At 46.4% G+C, this 17,283-nt stretch overlaps 1 protein-coding gene across 1 annotated transcript in view; it reads left to right on the top strand.

Moving 5' to 3' along the window:
* Positions 1-17,283, top strand: part of LOC144174648 (uncharacterized) — a 71,212-nt gene that overhangs the window by 19,938 nt on the left and 33,991 nt on the right. Inside the window, exons 5-8 of the mRNA XM_077703435.1 lie at positions 649-945; positions 6,328-6,569; positions 7,451-7,551; positions 9,422-9,492. Of these exons, the coding sequence (XP_077559561.1) occupies positions 649-945; positions 6,328-6,569; positions 7,451-7,551; positions 9,422-9,492 (711 nt within the window). The remainder of the gene's footprint in view (positions 1-648; positions 946-6,327; positions 6,570-7,450; positions 7,552-9,421; positions 9,493-17,283) is intronic.

The following is a 17,283-nucleotide window of genomic DNA, read 5'->3' as shown; positions in this document are numbered from 1 at the left end:
TATCCCAGAAAATTGTGGGACTGACATGAAAGTGTGCAAATGAGTACGAAAGAACGGAGAGACTTGGTCTCTTAATTTCAAAACACCCACCCAGAGAGCGGCACTGCTGTAAAACTACAGATGCGGTCGTACCAACTAAATAAGGCTACCCGTATCTTATACATTTCTACCTTTCCAAGTGAAACTGCGCTTGTCATGCGGAATTTTTCTTTCGCGGAGCAACGACCACCACAACCGTATTGTCACGATCAAACCTCCTGCTATCCTCTTCCATTTTTGCGAAACTTTGAATGTCTTAAAATGTGAAAATGATATTGTTAGTACGATTGCGATTGAAGAACTCACCCCACTCCGAAGAACATAGGTCCGAAGAAGAACGGGAAGCTTAGTTTAGTTAAATCATTGTCGTTGGTGTAGCCAGCAAAGCGCGATCCCGTATAAGCAATCCCTGGTTACAACAAAATCGCTTTATTCGAATTGTCGCTTTATTCGAAGTTTTCCACGTTCCACCTGCAGTGAAGAAAATTTAAACTATTCCCGCTTTTAACGAATTGCCGCTTATAACGTAACACAGTTTTCTGCTTCGGGGACTTCGTTATAACGGGAGTTTACTGTACTTTCTTGTTCCCGTCGTGCTTTGCGTCGCAGGTGCTGGCCGGCGGTCGCAAGAACCTCTGGCGACGCATCGCCGAGAGCCACTCGGGCGGAGCCGGAATCCCTCTGGACTTTGCGCACCTCGAGGGCCTCTTCTGCCAGCAGCAGCTCCTGCAGCCTTCGGCTTCGTCGCACACCGCGGGCTCAGGTGGCAACGGCGGAGGCGCAGGATCAGGCGGTGCCGGAAGCGGCAGCGAGGCGGGCGGTCGCACAGGCTCCCGGGATCCTGCGTCCGGACGGTCGGGAGACGAGGCGCCGCTCAGGATCCTCGATGCCCAGAGGAGCCTGCAGGTCGGTTGACGAGCCCGAGATCAGGCGTAAACTGAGAAATCCGGGGACTAATTTCTTCGGCTAAAAGCGAATAGCCTGGGGCGATCGGAAATGTTAGCGAAGAGGTGCAGAAAGCTGGATAAAAGAAGAACCGTCTTTCCTGCATACTAAAGAAGAGCGAGATGGGACGGACACAGATATTAAAATACGAAGATTCAAGGCCATTCTCTTCTGTGAAGGCGGATTACCGGCGGAGCTGTTCGTGGGTTATTGGTTAGCCACAAACTCGCGCTCAAACCACGCCGTCGCACCATGGAAGAGTTCAGCCAAATTGCGAGTAGGCTTCACCGTGCAACTTGCAATGGGGGAAGCCTACTTACCAAGCTTACACCGATCTCTCTAAAGTCGGCTGCACTTCTGAACACGAATTGCTGTAAAGACATTTTTAAATGCGAATGCATTTATTAGTCGGGGGTTGTCTTGCGTCCGTCCAGCGGTGTGCGCCCGCAGGTGTTGGCCGGCGTGCGCCTGCATTCCTCCAGCGCGAGCGCACGTGAGCGCGCGCCTCGTAGTTCTGCCTTCGTCGTCGTCGTCGTCGTAAATGCGAATGCATTTCTTAGTCGGGGGTTGTCGTGCTCCGTCGGCGTGCGCCCGCAGGTGTTATCTCTCCGCGCTCCTCCTCGCCCCTAGCAACAGCTGTGGCGCGCCTAGCAACCGGAGCAGGTGGTAGCTCGGGCGGGAGTAGCGGGGGGCAAGGGGAGAGGAGGAGCGCGTCCGGGCGTGTGAGGGCGCTCGCATCGCGGAGCTCGGGCGGAGTAGCGGAGAGTGAGTGGAGAGGAGGAGCGCACTCGGGCGTGTGAGGGCGCTCGCATCGCGGAGCTCGGCGGGAGAGAGAGCTCGCGCGCGGGGCGGGCGTGTTGCGCGGGTCTCTCTCTCCTCTCCGCGTACCCTCTCTCCGCTCGCTGCGCTCGGAAAATGTATATAAATGCAGTGGAGCGCACGCCTCTCTCTGTTACTGCTTGCCGCAGCGCACTCATCGGTGCACCCAATGCATTCGCATTTCCGCACGATTCCCTTCGGGGAGGTGGGGGGAGTTTTTTTTTACCAGGGAACATATACGACATCTTACATCAAAATATAAAGCACCGTAGGTGAACAGGTGGCCAAAGGGAGAAGGTGGACCGAATTGAGGAGAAGGGGAGCGGCTGTTAATAGATATGGGAGTTATGTAATCGATCATGAGTCGTACTTGATTTTATATTTAAATATTGTATGAGTAAGTTGCATTAAATATGAAGTGCAGAGCACCATAGGGGCTCGCCTTGTCGTCGTAGCTCGCTCGCTGGACCCAAGCAGAGCCCCACGACGTTCTGTCTTCGCGGAGTCCCACACATGCTTCGAAAGCCAAGCGATTTATATAGTCAGAAGCGTTCGAAACTCGTGAACCACTGGCGCTTGTCATATGTCCACCCGTTGTTTAGTGCAAAAAAAACTGCAGGTACATTTGAGGCAAAATATACGTAATTAACCGGCAGCGCCCGTCGTTCATTTAGTTAGGAACGCTCGTTGGGTTGTTTTTTACGATAGTAAGCAAAAAAAAAAAAAGAAAAAGTGGCGGTGCAACGCTGGCACGTGCGGCAGGAAAAGCGAGCACAAAAAGAACAGACCTCCCGCTGGCGCTGTTTCAGGCAGGGGGCGCGCGAGCACTTCGGAGGCGGGAAATTTGAATTGCATTGGGTGGCAGCAGTGAGCGGAAAACGGTGCTATAGCCCATTATGGCGAATCACTGCTCTGCACTTCCGGCAGCTTTCACGTTGAATGGAAGGGCTTTAATTTTTGGTTGTTGCTTAGCCCGCCGTCAACACATTCACTGGTGCCTTTTCTATGGCGGAAGCATCATGTCTCACCAGGCGGGATGTCCGGTGCTGTCCCCATCGAATGGATGAAAAAAAAAAAAATCTCCTTCCAGGCGTCGTCACCTAATTAAAATATACCATGGCAGGGGCAGGATTTGTTCCCAGTGACGCGTGGTGGCGGAAAGGGATTTAAACACCTCTCTACCGCTACGTCACAAGAAACTAGGCTTCCTAGTACCTTAATTATTAACGAAAGAGTGCCAAGAGGAAAAGTAAGGCGCAGAACGTACAAGTGCGCAATCTTCGTGGCGCCATGGCGCTTGCTTCGAAAGGGTGGCAAAAGGAGAAATAAAATACATTCGTCGGTGCACTCAAGTCTGCTTCAGTGCTATGAATGCAAAAAAAATTCCCCCGCACCTCCCCGAAGGGAATCGTGCAGAAATGCGAATGCATTTGTTGCGAGTAATGGCGTAATTAATGACGAGAGTGTGAACGTAATCATTTATTCATCAGCACCTGTTTGTGTTATCGTTGTACCTGACGGCCACAATCACTACCTTGTGATCGCTAAACTGCACGGTCAAAGGGTCTTTGAGAAGCATACGCGCGTCACAGTTTCGCGTAAAGACCAGATCAATGCAACTCCCGTGAATGGTAGTGGGGAACGTGTCGAAGCCGGCAGAGAGACAATGCATAGAGTGCCTGGTCTGCATGTATTCGACCAGCCACTCGCCACTCTTCTTGCGCACGTCAACGTTGAAGTCGCCAACCAAGACTATGGGGTCAGAGGGTTTGGAGCGCACGCGCACACTTTCCATAGCCGCGTCCAGCTGCGCGGCAACGGCGTCTCGAGCGAGGTTGGGCGCGAGGTACACGGTCACCACAAAGACTCCGTCTCCGGTGTAGGCAAGGGTGTACAAGTCCTTGTACGGAGACGTGTCTCGAACGGGAGACGTGGCAACGGCGTGCGATATCAAGTTCCCATACACGTTAGACACGAGACTAACACCGCAGTACTCGCCGTCCTTGCCGCTTCGAGCAAACTAGTACAGCTCGCTTCAAGCGCATGCGTTCGGCATTGAGCGCGGAGAGATAACACCTGCGGGCGCACGCCGACGGAGCACGACAACCCCCGACTAAGAAATGCATTCGCATTTACGACGACGACGACGACGACGAAGGCAGAACTACGAGGCGCGCGCTCACGTGCGCTCGCGCTGGAGGAATGCAGGCGCACGCCGCTCGATGGACGCAAGACAACCCCCGACTAATAAATGCATTCGCATTTAAAACATTGTGGCTTCCTTTGGTGATACTTATCGGACTTCCTTACGTCTACATCGTGTGTGCGTCTCTTTCTTCGTCTCCATTTCTTCCTCTTTTTAGCTTTCCAGCCCGCAGATTACGGAACTCCGCACTGAGAAGCTGCGACTCCGTATTACGGTATCTTCGTGGGACCACCGCAATACACACGCGAGCTAGCAGGATAAAAGTATTTCATGAGTGTCAACAGGGGAAGTCAAAATTCTCTCTCAGCGCGTAATTCAAATCGGGTAAGCAGGCTTAAGGTCCCTGTAAGATATTTCTTTAATGTTTAGCGTTTCTAGGGCCAGGTATGGGCATCTTTCTGATGTAGGAACGTCGTCCAGAGACGTCGTGAGTCAAGAGTGTGACATCGCTTCATGCGACGTTAAGATAAAGGGCTGTCACATTGGATGTGACCATCAGTGATGGCTTATCAGCCAGTGATACCCCTTCTGATGTTGTCATCGTCACTGACATTCGTTAAGCAACAGTAGGTGCCCAACCACTGTATCCGGCTGCCGAAAAAACTGAAACGAGCACGGGATGCTCGTGGGGACGTCGCACCCACAGAAACGTTGAAATAAAGTGAGCAGCGATTGGACATCTGTATAGACAGACGCGACAGTCAGCCGTGATTTCGAAAATGCATATGTCATAAAAGTACAGTTTTTTTGTAGGCGTGACTGCCGGAATCCCTTCCAATGCAAAGCCTACAAAACATACCAAAGGTACCCGCCGTGGTGGCTTATTGGCCAAGGCTCAGTGGCCAAGGCGCTGTGCTGCTGAGCACGAGGTCGCGGTTTCGATTCCTGACGGCGGCAGCCGCTTTTCTGATGGAGACGATAACCAAAAACGCCCGTGTGTTCGAGATTTCGGAGCACGTTAAAGATCCCCAGGGTGTCAAAATTAATGCGGAGCCCTCCACTACGGCGCGCCTCATCGCCTGCGTTGCGTCAGCGCGTTAAACCCTACAATCAATCAATATACCAAAGGTAGTGCCAGATTTAGAGTTTTCAAGTTTAATTTGTTGTTTGAATCGCCTACGTAAGCAACCTTTCAGAATTGACGTAACAGTCATGAACCTTCGTGTGAAGCAACTATCGCTAGCGAAGCTTTATTTAGACTGAATGCAAATACACGATGTTTTTCGTATGTTCTGCGCATCCTTCTGCTAACACCTTTTTGAAAAGTGCAAACTTTGCGAAATACCGTATTTTCGCGCGTATGACCCACCCCTGCATAAAATTCGCACCCCCACTTTGAGCTCGTCGAAAAAGAAAAAAAAAAAATCCTCGCTTATTGCCCGCACATTTGAGACAGGACAGGCTGCTCCAAAGCGACTGCTCAAGCAACACATCGCATAACATGTAGACAGAAAAAGCGTATATTTAGCAAGTAGAATACACTGAATGCAAGGTGAAGGTCAAAATTCACTTATAAATTTCAGTTGTTTGCATACGCTTGTCTTTGTTTTCTCTTCCTTGTTTTTGTATGTTGTGTGCAATCGCTGCCATGGAAGGCTTCGTGAGTGTTACTGCGTAGGAGCTTCACGGCACAACGCGCATTGCCGTGAAGCTTCAATAAAGAAAAAAAAATTACACCACCTTCCCGTAGGGGAACCCTGAGTAGTATGCGAAGCAGCCATGGGGTCGACTGAAGTTCCCATTAGTTTTCAGTTCTTCGTTTCCGTTGACGTTCAGCTTCGCATGCCTTCGTTGTATCAGTAGCTTCTTGACGTAATTTGAATGAGTTAAGTACATAAGGCGCGTTCGTAGCACATGCTCCCGTCTCGGTTTGTAGCGCAGTGGGAAGAGCGCCGCGTACCTCCCGTTGCGGCCAGAGAGTCGTGGGATCGAAACCGGGCACCACCCAACTATTTCTTTTTATAGTGGACTGCGCTGACGTCAGCCCATACGCTGACGGGGCTGAAGAGACGCGCATGCGCAGTAGAGTGCGGACGGCGGACAACGACAACGAGGGAGAGAGGGACACAGCCCCGAGCATGAGATGCTTCGCATCTAAAACACCGTGTATTATCCGTACCGTTACTTTGCCACTGGAATTTTCGCATTTCTGGTCCGGGTTATACGCGCGAAAATGCGGTGCTGACAATAACAAAGAGAGCAAGACGTGAGAACAGGCGCATTCCTGTCCTCTCTGTGTTTGTAAGTATCATGTTCAGACGCACCTAGTTGCCCAACAACAAGTATATCTCAACGCGCCTTTCCGTCCGAATCCGTAGGTGGGCATCTTCCTGAAGCAGCTGCGCGGCCAGGCGGACGAGTCCCTGCTGCTCGAGCACCTGAGCCGTGGAGGCGGAAGCGGAGGCGGCGTCAGCCTGGGCGCCGACAAGCTTCGGGCGCTGCAGGCTCTGCTGCCCGCGCCCGAGTCGGCCTCCGCGCTCGAGGCTGCGCTCCTGGAGAGGGAGGCCGGGCAGCTTGCGCCGCCCGAGGCCTTCCTCGCCAAGATACTGCGGCTGCCAGAGTGAGCTGTCTTCGTGCACGCTTGACAGGCTTCTCTACTTGAGCACGTACAGCCGGCAGCAAATTAAAATAAAATTGCAGGTGCCACCAGAAGTATTCGGAACATGGTCTCGTGAAAATACACGAATGTATCCTACTGGAGGTGGCCTGGCTCCATTATTGTGCGTTTAATAAAGTCCTCCCAAGCAGAAGAAACTTTCTGTATACCGGTAATGGCTCCCATAAGCTACTTGGCGGAATTTTTTATTATATTCTCAAGTCCTTGTTTTGATTACTTCTGGCGGAACCTGTGCAAATCTGAACACACAGAATGCGAAAAATATAATATAGAATATTGATACAGCCTGTTCATAAGGCTGGACTGCTGACATCCTGTTTCTAAGATATATCAAAAGGACACCTGTTTTTTCGTTTTTTCTGGATCGGCCGAATACATTGGTTGCAATTTGTTTTCTTTCTTCTGTTTTATTTGCCACGCACTGTATTAGTCTCTAATCCTAGACATGGGAAAAGCATTGGGAATTGGTCGCAACAGACCAGCGTGCGGCCCGAGGTCGGATTAAAGTGTGAGTTCAAAGAACGTTTAGTTGAAACTTAATGAAAAGATGGGCGAGTGAATAAACACTGGAGTGAAGTCCACGTGCCAATGGTTTCCTTTGTTTCCGTGCGCTATTTGCACAGTGGAAACGTAACGATAATAAGCGGTCCTGTTCACACTTCTCGTTATGAAGGCGCTTCTGCGTACGCACACAGTTTTCGCTCCAAGTGCCTGAAACGGTCATAGAAGTCCGTGGTGTTTGTCCCCGTGTAGTGTTTGGAAACGTTTCCGCTATGAATTCAAACAAACCAGCCCGCCTTCGCATGTTATTGCACTCATTGCAGTTATCGTCTGCGCGTGGAAAGCCTTCTTCTCCAAGAGGAACTGCCGACGGTGGTCGCTTCGCTCGAAACTTCTATGACCTGCCTGAGAAATGCGGCCAAAGGTAGGAGTGGTCTGCCTTTCGCGGCTTTTCAGTGTTTTTTTCTTAAAAACAATTTTGTTTTGCACTGAAGGTTTGGCAGTGAAACTTTGTCAAAGCGTACCGCGATGTAAAAAAGTACAAAAAGTGTTTTCGCGGATGTTAGTAAGGATCAGCTTGTATAATTGTCGAAAAAATATGCAGACGACTTCAGAACAGTGTTTTGAGGGTTTAAGTGTCCACTCGCAAGGAAGGTCGCACTGCGATTGAATGGTGCGGCTTCACCGCAACAATGGTCATAGTGAGGTGAAACAAGCTTGTCAGGGCAAGTCTAAAAAAGAAAACCCTCAGTAGCGAGCTGCCGGTGCTTCAAATAAGCGAATAAGTGATAAACGAAATATCGTGCGTTTAGACGAAGTCTTTTACCCAAAGAAGGGATTAAAGAATGAAGGGCGGAGGTGAAACAGTCTCGCCGAATGCAAATGAAGATCTGGCAGAGCAACTGAACGCCTCGAGGTTCCAGTTTTTCTAAGTGCATGACAGTTAGGGAAAATGGGTCGGCAGAAGTGCATACGCTCTGATTTAATTAGTTACCCATCAGTACGCAGGATTCTTTGATGTTTAGTGCACAAGCATGAGCTTGGTTGTGGTGCAGCCGATGTTCCGATGGATACCATGGCGTTTATTACAGATAGGGTTATGAGAATATAATAAAATAAAACCATTTGTTCCTGGAGAGTTACAACTCCTGACTACATTAATTCATCATTTGCAAAAATCTTGCGGTTAGGACGTCGGTTGAAAAAAAGACGGTTACCTCACTGCAACGGAAACTTAAGGTGCTTGTTCGATGTCGCCATTTTTTCTCAGAAAAGTTGTATATTTAATTTGCCAAGAAAAGAGCGCACGGAAAAGCGTGCCTGCATTGCGGGCAGGTAACAATGGTGAGTTTGAATAACAGCGTGCGGCACCAAATCAACGCTTACCTTCAGTCATCTAAAAATGTGTTGGCGAATTTAAAACGTCTTGTGAAATAATTTCAGTGTCGACTTTTTAGACGGCCAGTGTTCGTATTCTGCTTCATCCGCCAATATTATTTCTCATTCTACACAACACTTCTGAACGCAGCAAAAGTACCTCATGGATAAGGAGAAACGGCTGAGAGGGCGATTGTATATCAGACACCCTCTTGTAGGAAAACCGTTTACAGTGATCTCACGTTTTATAACGAAATCGCTTGATTCAAATGCTCGCTTTACTAGAAGTTTTTCACGGCCCCCACTGCCGCGCATGCTAAGAAATCGTACCCGATTTTAACGAAGTGCCGCTTATAACGAAGTCCATTTTCGTTCCTAACGACTTCAGCATCACGAGGTTTTTCTGTATACACATAGCCTTCGCAAATAACATGTGCACGTTGAAATAGTGGTACATTTTCAAGGATTGCGTTTTTTCATCAGAATTGTTTTTACATCGTTTAGTGGAGCTGGTTATATTCTGAAGTTCCGAATCCATGAAAGTGGCAGTTGTCCTTGTCCAAATACATTAGAAAGCACAAAGTAAGGCTCAGGTTGTACTTCATAAAAGAGAAGTAAGTCTAGAAAAGAAACTACAACCGCGCGGTCGAAAGGTTTGCTCGTAGTTTTAAGATTTTTAATGTGCATTCTTACTGCCGTTACACTACGCCTAATTACGCTTGAAGCCTTTTCTTGGCGGAGACCAGCAAAGGAGGAGCAAAATAAAAAAAATGCATAACTTAGGACATTTTTAATGAGAAGTTGGTTTCATTCGTCCATACATTCATCTTTCCGTAATGCGATTTTATGCTCTTCTGTACTTTGGAACTTAAAAAAAAAAAACACGACTTTCGTTTTCCGGTCTTCATCATCTTCAGAAATCCAGGAGTGCAAAGCCCTGCATGAGGTCCTCTACATGATTCTTGTGGCCGGAAACTTCCTCAATTCGGTGAGTCTTAACCTCATCGAATAGCATCACTAATTATCTGAGCAGTAATTAATTTTTTATAAGTAAGGAAATGAAGAAGACGTTCGCGCCAATAATCCGACAGCCAAGAATGGCTTAAATTTCGTCGCTATTTTTACAAAATCAGTCGATCACGCTGCAGTCATTTATTTATTTATTTATTTATTTATTTATTTATTTATTTATTTATTTATTTATTTATTTATTTATTTATTTATTTATTTATTTATTTATTTATTTATTTATTTATTTATTTATTTATTTATTTATTTATTTATTTATTTATTTATTTATTTATTTATTTATTTTAAGACATGTAAAGTGCTTGGGTGAGGGTGCTTACATCAGAGCAAAAAAGAAATCGGCAGCTAAAATGGAGACAAATTTCTTAAGATAAGTACGGAGGCATGATGCGACACATATATATTATCCAATGAAACTGTGAAGATGTGGCACACAGCTGCAAAAATGATCACACAGCTAATCTTAGGCATTTACGCAAGATTAAGCAAGCACGCGAGAAAACAAACAGAATAAATGCCGCGAATACGTTAAACAGGTGGAAAACTGATCTCGGTTTTTTAAAACTTCATGGCCCTCGTTATTTTGGTGACATCAGATTCCATGTTACCGCCGCCTGTTGCAGATTTGGCTGGGGAGGGAGGGGGTGTATATCGTTCGTTGGCTCTGTTGTTGGTGTTCTTTTCGGACGAGACAAGTTGGCTGAAAACTGGCGACGGCGCCGAAAAGTCTGCTGGTTGGGTTGGCCCAGGCAAACGATTCCCTATTCCCCCGTGCAGTCCCTCTCTTAGTTGGAGCCTTCACGGAGAGTGAAAGTGCGAATCCCCGTGTCGCGATATTCCCGAGTGGTAATATCGGTCTTTCGCCCCGTTATGCTTCACTGTATCAGGGCGCACTGACAAAATTTTGGCCGCATTCACTCTTCTTTTACTGCGTGAGCATTTCTTTGTGAGCACTCCACAGAAAAGGCGTGACGCCTAATACTTGCAAAACTAATGCATACACTGTCAAGTTAACACCTGCTACCGTTCGAATAATCCAAATGTAGATGATTGATACCTTCCCGCCCGATAGGGAAGAATTGAAAAAAAAAAAATCGCGGGGTCACCTAAGCATTCCTCGTGAGTTATGAAGCGAAAGCATTAAGACCCAAGTGCCGAACATGTCTCATAATTATAATCATAATCATCATCATCGTCGTCGTCGTCATAGTCATCATCATCACCATTTCCTTCGCGGCGTTTGCTTCCCCTGCATGTTGACAGCTTCCTATCCCGCTATCCCTTTTCACAACTTAGGCTACTGGCCAACCTTTTTGGAATAAAGGTTTATTGAATTCAATTTCCTTTGTCCGCACTGCTAACGCGCCATCCGGCGGGACAGCGCGCTATTTTCATCTTTTTTTGTTTTTGTTTTTGTGGTGCTTTGAGCAGCTCGAGCCGACATACCGTGTCTTTGGGTTTTCTTTTTTCTCGCCTTTCTTCGGCACCGTTTTTATTCGGTTTTTCTCGTTTCCTATTGTGAAACACCACCTAACTCATATTTTTTAATAAAGGACTGGTGTTCCTGGTAATGTTCTCCCTTTTACCTGAAATATGCCCGAGTTTTGAAGTTGCGCCTAACATTATCGACATGTACGAACCATGCCAGCAGTTTAGAAGTACGTTTTTACCTATGCATACTTCATGTTCAAGCATTATTTCGTCTGTGTGTATTTTTTGATCCACCAAGCTATCGTATGGGCAATTCGTCGGTCAGGATTTCTGATTTTAGACCTACTGAGATCACTTATACTTTTGCATTTAAAAAGGGCCACACGGTGCATTATCAATGTATTTGCTTATTGTAAGAATGCCCGCTTTAAAGGTAGTGAGTATGAAGCACTTTAAAGGGATGCGTAAGGCTTTAGTGCTATAATATAAAACTGTCTACATAGCCCCACGTAAAATGTCTTTTCAGTAATGCACTTGTGTGTAAGCGAAGCCGACTTTAACGAGGCTTGTGGGATAGCAAGGCGGCTGGTAAAATACTTATGCATTAATAAACGCTCTCGGAGATATTGTACAATTTTTAAAATGCTCCATTCATCGATTTCTATATGCCGATTGCTCCATGAACTTTTCCCCATGCCGTTTCTGTTCGTCTCGAGATTAGCTCATAGATGGCGATAGTGACGCGCTGTTAGTGTGGACGCTCCGCTGAGGGATAGCGTTGTAGCGAGTAAATAGCCTTCTCGCAAGTTACGTGCGCACCAAACACGAGAGTGTTGCGCTATTGTTCAGCAATGAATGGTGTGGAGGCGGCAATAAGTTGACATTGAAGGGACGCTGAAAGCTGAACGACGTTTTGTTTTGTGTGAAAAATCACGCTTCTCACAGCTGTTCCGGCTCCTGTTCGGCGGCGAACGATGCATTGTTTGCTTACAAATGAGTTACTCTATCTGCTGGCAGCTATCTCCGCTGTTGACGTTAGATTTTTCCTGGAAGCAAAAAAGCACAAAATCATTCAAGCGTAGAAGGTGCTGCCACCTAGGAGAAGAAGGAGGAAATACACGCGTGAATCTCCAGTATGGCTGTCTGGAGACGGCCGTACAGGTCGCGTAACCGATTTCGTCAGTAATCTCATGCTTTTTTTCGTGTTTAAGAAGGCAGGGAAAGTAACAAGAAAATTATTCACCCGCATAAATGTTCTTATTGCACTTGTCAGACAATATAAAACGCTTGACCGATATCGTAACTGAAACAAATCCTGTCACCGTTGCAGTGATGGAACATGCTTAATAATGAATAAGAGCTAAACTTCTGCCTTTTACAACGTACGTGGTTAGCAGAAGTTCACCATACGTTCATTTTACACTAGCGGTAGTACCCAGCGTTTTCCGCCTGTGCGAATGTAACAACATGTATAACACCTATTAGGTGATCCGTGAAAATGCGTAATTTGTCTCAAATTCACGTTCTCCCCATTCGGTATTGCTTGGGAGGAACGCTGGAATTTCTTTGTGGACATAGGTAAGCATTACATATATGAGGGGAAACCAGTTTGATATCTTATTAACGGGCCTAGGAGATAATCAAAGAATTCCGAGATTGACCTAACGAAGACCAACATAACCGAAGCCCTCGCTATTCGTGTAGCGTATCAGAGTTGGGAATGAGGGGCTCGTTGGATGAGAACAGAAAGAAAACGCAGCAGTCAAGAAGGCGAAGGAAGGCATAGGGGAAAAAGTTAATAATTTTTTCTGTTCATGTAGACTTGATAAAAGTTTTGAAAGAAAAAGTGGGGGAAAAAGTGCTCCCGGCGTGGAACTAAACCCGTGGCCTTCCGAACGTCGTGTGTTCAGGTTATGGCAACAAACGATACATAATATCGTTACTTGGAGCTTTTCTTTCCTGTATTTATCACACTAGCGAAATAAGCTCAACAATAAGCCTTCTGCGTGGGGTGGCCAATATAGAAGTGAAAGATTCCTTATTCCCTCTTCCAATCATACTAGTAGGCGCGTAGCCGGAGAACGGATGTGGTAATTTCGGTTTAACAGTTACAGATCGCCTTGTAAATTTATGCCCTCCTTGCGTGCCCTCAAATGTTGAGAAATTAGAGTGCAGTGCGACTTGACTGGAAATAATTTAGCAAGCTTAACCTTCACAATTGAAGGGGATCTCTAAAACATTGCGCGCTTTCACTCTTTTTTTTTTTCGCGTTTGAAAGCACTATGGAAGCTGCAGTTATGGCCAGCCCGAAGCGACACTGCGTGATTTGCTCGTCGCTGCAGATGCGCCTTCCATTTCTTCTTTGCTTTGTGTTTTTTTTTTTCTAAAGGGGCCATCGAATGCGTCCATTGCTGCAACTGAATGAAAGCCGGCCAATCGGCGCTACACGGGCTGTAATGACGTAATTCGAGGGCTCGAAGAACTCTGAGACCGGGAAAGAGAGAAAAATAATTTGAGCAAGTTTTTAAGTTATCTGACCCGCATAGAGCCCTAAATTTTGGCTGAGGTAATTTGGGGCCCCTTATACTAAGTAGTGAGGATGTTGGTTGACTACGTTCTGGAAGCAATTAGGAAATAGAAAGAAGTCGAAGAAAGGGTTGGCGGATACCTTTAAGAGTGGAACGTAATTGTGTTATCGCATCCCGTTCATGTCGTATAAAAAAATCTCTACCGGCGAAAATCTTGGGCTCATGCTCGAACGTCATTTGTTGGGGCAATGTTTTACTATACCGGGGGTTTCAAAGGGGCTCTACGGGATTTTTTGCTAACGCCGATTTTTCGCTTCTAGTCAACACTAAACACCGCCTAGGACGTCGGCTTTTCTGTGACACGGTGCCCTTAATGCTATGCGCTTGTAGCGTCACGCGCTGTGATATCGCCCGATCACTACGTTTTTCTTGGTGGAATCGCACGCCTGGCATGGTTACGATGTCTTACCGTATTGTGGGGAAGAAGACCCAGCGATATTTTTTAGAGCGTGACTTTGCGAACGCAGCTTTTAAACTCACGGCAAAACAAAAAAATAAATCAAGGAAGAACGAGAAACAAGCACCTGCTGCGTTTATACACGAATGTCCACGTGACAGTTGTATAAATCGTTGGATTCCATGCTTCCCGACACGACTTAACACAAAACCTCTCCATCGCAATAAAAGCGAGAAGGAAATGACTGGCACGTTATACGTGCCCTGAGGCGCCGATTTAGCTACGCATTGCGCCAGCGCGAAATGCACGGCGAGTCGGATTTACAGAGCACTTTTGTCACTTCTTGCGTCAGCTGGCGTCTCAAGGAAGCGCGTCGCATAAGACGTCGCAGAAGCGGTTTGCGATGTCGGCCCTGAAAAAAACAACAACAAAAAAAGAAGGCTTACGAAATGCAGCCCCAGGATTAGTGTCGCCGTCTCCGAACTATATTTTCGCACGCGTCACATATTTATCGTAACGACACACTTGTAACCGAGTGTCTAAAGAAAACAAAAGCATGCTGTTCTTTCTTTTTTCTTTTTGACGCGGCGTTATAATAATAGCTATTCGACAGTGGCCTAGTACACGCACAGCGCTTGTGCGTACTGCTCTTAGAGCTCTCTAGACGGCAAAGTTTGTTTTATCTTCATTTTGATGTGTGCTCTCGTCTGCGCTGCTAAACGTAGCTTCGTTCTTTCGAATTCTGAGAACGTATCTAATGATGCGTAACTTTGCCACTGCATAATGGGGTCAATCAATGCTTGTTGGCCTTAATCTGCATGGATTCCAGGAATGGCGAAATGCGTTACGCTCCTCAAGATGAGTGCCCTGTCACCGAATTTTCTGCCGGGTGACTCACTGTTCAAACTTGCCCTCCGGCCCACTTGTGCAATAGTGAAAACACAGTTTAAGTTAAGAAGCTTGTAGATGTAAGAAGGTGCACTTTTTTTTTTGTTATGCCTCACTTTCATGCGCGAGCAAAACGCTGCGAAGTGAGTCGCCAGGAGACGCATATTACATAACCGTCTGGGCCTTTAACGATGGAGCTTTTTTTGTTGTTGTTTTTTACTCGAGCCGAATTAGCATCTTGAGACTGGTGACATTTCCTACTTTAGGTTTGCTAAAATAGTTTGCAAAAAAAAAGAAACCAATGTTCAGACTATTTTAATTTTGATTTGTTTCGGTGCAATGAATAATGCGCAAGACGATCACGGAAAAAGCTGGGGGCAACTTGGCGTGGTGTGAGTACCCTTGGGTAATTAAGGCAGTCAGGAGAGTGGGTGTGTGGGGTGTTGTAATAAACACCGAGGACAGGAAAATAAAACAAGAAGGATATCTACGTTTACGTTTTAACAGAACTTCGGCACAAGTTTTTTTTTAAGGAAATGGTGGCGATGTAAATATAAAAGTCGTAGAATTCGTTTAGCATAGTTGGGGATGGTACACTTAAGGATTTGTTTAGCATAATTTGTTCGGAATCTGGAGACCTTCCATTCTTTAAGGTGGCGGGTAACTTAAAGGGTAAGGTTTCGGCAGGATCCACGAGCTTATTTATGTTTGGGCCCCGTGTAGTTACATTTCAAAGAAACTACGAAGCGTATACCGGCGTAAACTGTCCGCCTATCTACCCGTATAAAAGTGTTGCTCGCGTACAATATTGTTGCCAAGGAAGGTATCTGGCTACAATCGAAACGCATTCCTGAAAAACAGAAATACAACGTTATTTAGCCGATTAAAAAAACAAAACGTAGTTCTGTAGGAGTAACCACATTTTTGCATTTAATGTCCGCTCGCCTGTACGAGTTATATAAATTACTGGCATTCGAACGGCGCACGCGTTCCTCTCGTTGTTTATTTAAAAGAGAATAGCCCGAAATGTTTAAAATAGCTTGAACCGCCAGTACATTGTGCGCCTGTGAAGCCGGAAAAAAATTGCCTTGGAGATGCATTGTTGGGTCTGTTATTTACGCGCCAATAATGGCTGGCAATCGGCATGGGCGCTAAACTACAATGCCTAATAGGAAGCCCGTCTAGGGCGGTTGTATAACCCGCAACCGGAGCTTACAACAGCGCCCTCTTTGAAAGAGGGAGCACGAAGAGTGGGTCTCCTTACCAAAGAAAGCATCAGTTTATCGTCCCGGGCTTCTAAGCTTTCTTCTTTTTAAGGCATCCCGTGCAACGCGGGGCCAAATGCATCGGTTTCCCCTTTATGGGCAGCCACTTGAAACGGGCGCAAGTCTAAAAGCGCAGGCGAGGGCATTGCGTAGTTTTATTGGGACTCAAAGGAAATTTTCAGCCCTTTCTACCGCTTGGCACTCTTTTGTAATTTGTTGTTTATGACCGTTAAATGTCATGCGCACTCTCTAGGCCTGGTTCGAGAGCCGGGGTTCGGGCCGTGGCTGCTACGCAATCGAGACAGGCCGCTGCTCGCTTAGACGGCTCGACATCAGTCAGGCAAACTGTCTAGGGATTTTTCCCGACTTGGTTTCCGAGGAAACGTTATTTTGTTCCTTGCCCCTCAAGTAATTTTAAAGGAACCTGTTTTATTTTTTCGATTTCAAAGTTGTTTTTTTTTTTTGGTGTGGAGAAAAGAAATGGTTAATGGTACGAAGAGCGACTTTGGCAGATATGGATGGCCCTCAGTCAAACGCCTGGTTGGCATGAGTCTAATGTCCCTTTGTGGCTGGGCTACACGGATGTTTCAAAGGCCTTCCGAAGGCAGTTGAACCAATTGTTTATCGAGTGCGACATTGTAAATACATAGGGCGAAGTTGTGGGCGAGAGTCGCATAGTCAATTGAAAGTTACTGTGTAGCACAGGCATTATTTTTGGCCGTATCACCGTTAACTTCCGAAATTTTGCACGGATTGAATGCTCTTTTAGTGTGTAAGCATTCTTTGGTGAGCACCGCAACGGAAAAGCGTGAGGCCTTACATCTGCAAAACAAATGCACATTGATCCAGTTAACACATGTAGTCGTTGTAATAGTCAAGGTATGACCACTTTACCAGGGAAAAGACGGGTTCACAGAAAAAAGCAAACAGGAAAATCGCTAGACCTGTTTACGATCGTCCTGTTGGCTTCTTTCTAGGTCCCTGTCTTTTTTCGCTGGTAACATGGTTCTAAGTCAACACCAACTAGCCCAACTTTCAGCCTTAACTGGTACAAATATGAATTATTGGTACCTGCAGAATTTGTAAAGGAGGAACTCAAAGAAATCATACACGTGTGAACGTCGTGTTTCATATGTATTTATGGAATCATGCCTTAGCTTGACTCCTTACACTAGAAAATG

This window comes from Haemaphysalis longicornis, unplaced genomic scaffold, assembly GCF_048455015.1.
Source record: "Haemaphysalis longicornis isolate Haplotype H1 unplaced genomic scaffold, Haemaphysalis longicornis Haplotype H1 scaffold_3, whole genome shotgun sequence".
Lineage (NCBI taxonomy): Eukaryota > Metazoa > Arthropoda > Arachnida > Ixodida > Ixodidae > Haemaphysalis > Haemaphysalis longicornis.
Note: the sequence above shows the minus strand (reverse complement) of the source record. Positions and strands in the feature narration are given on the sequence as shown.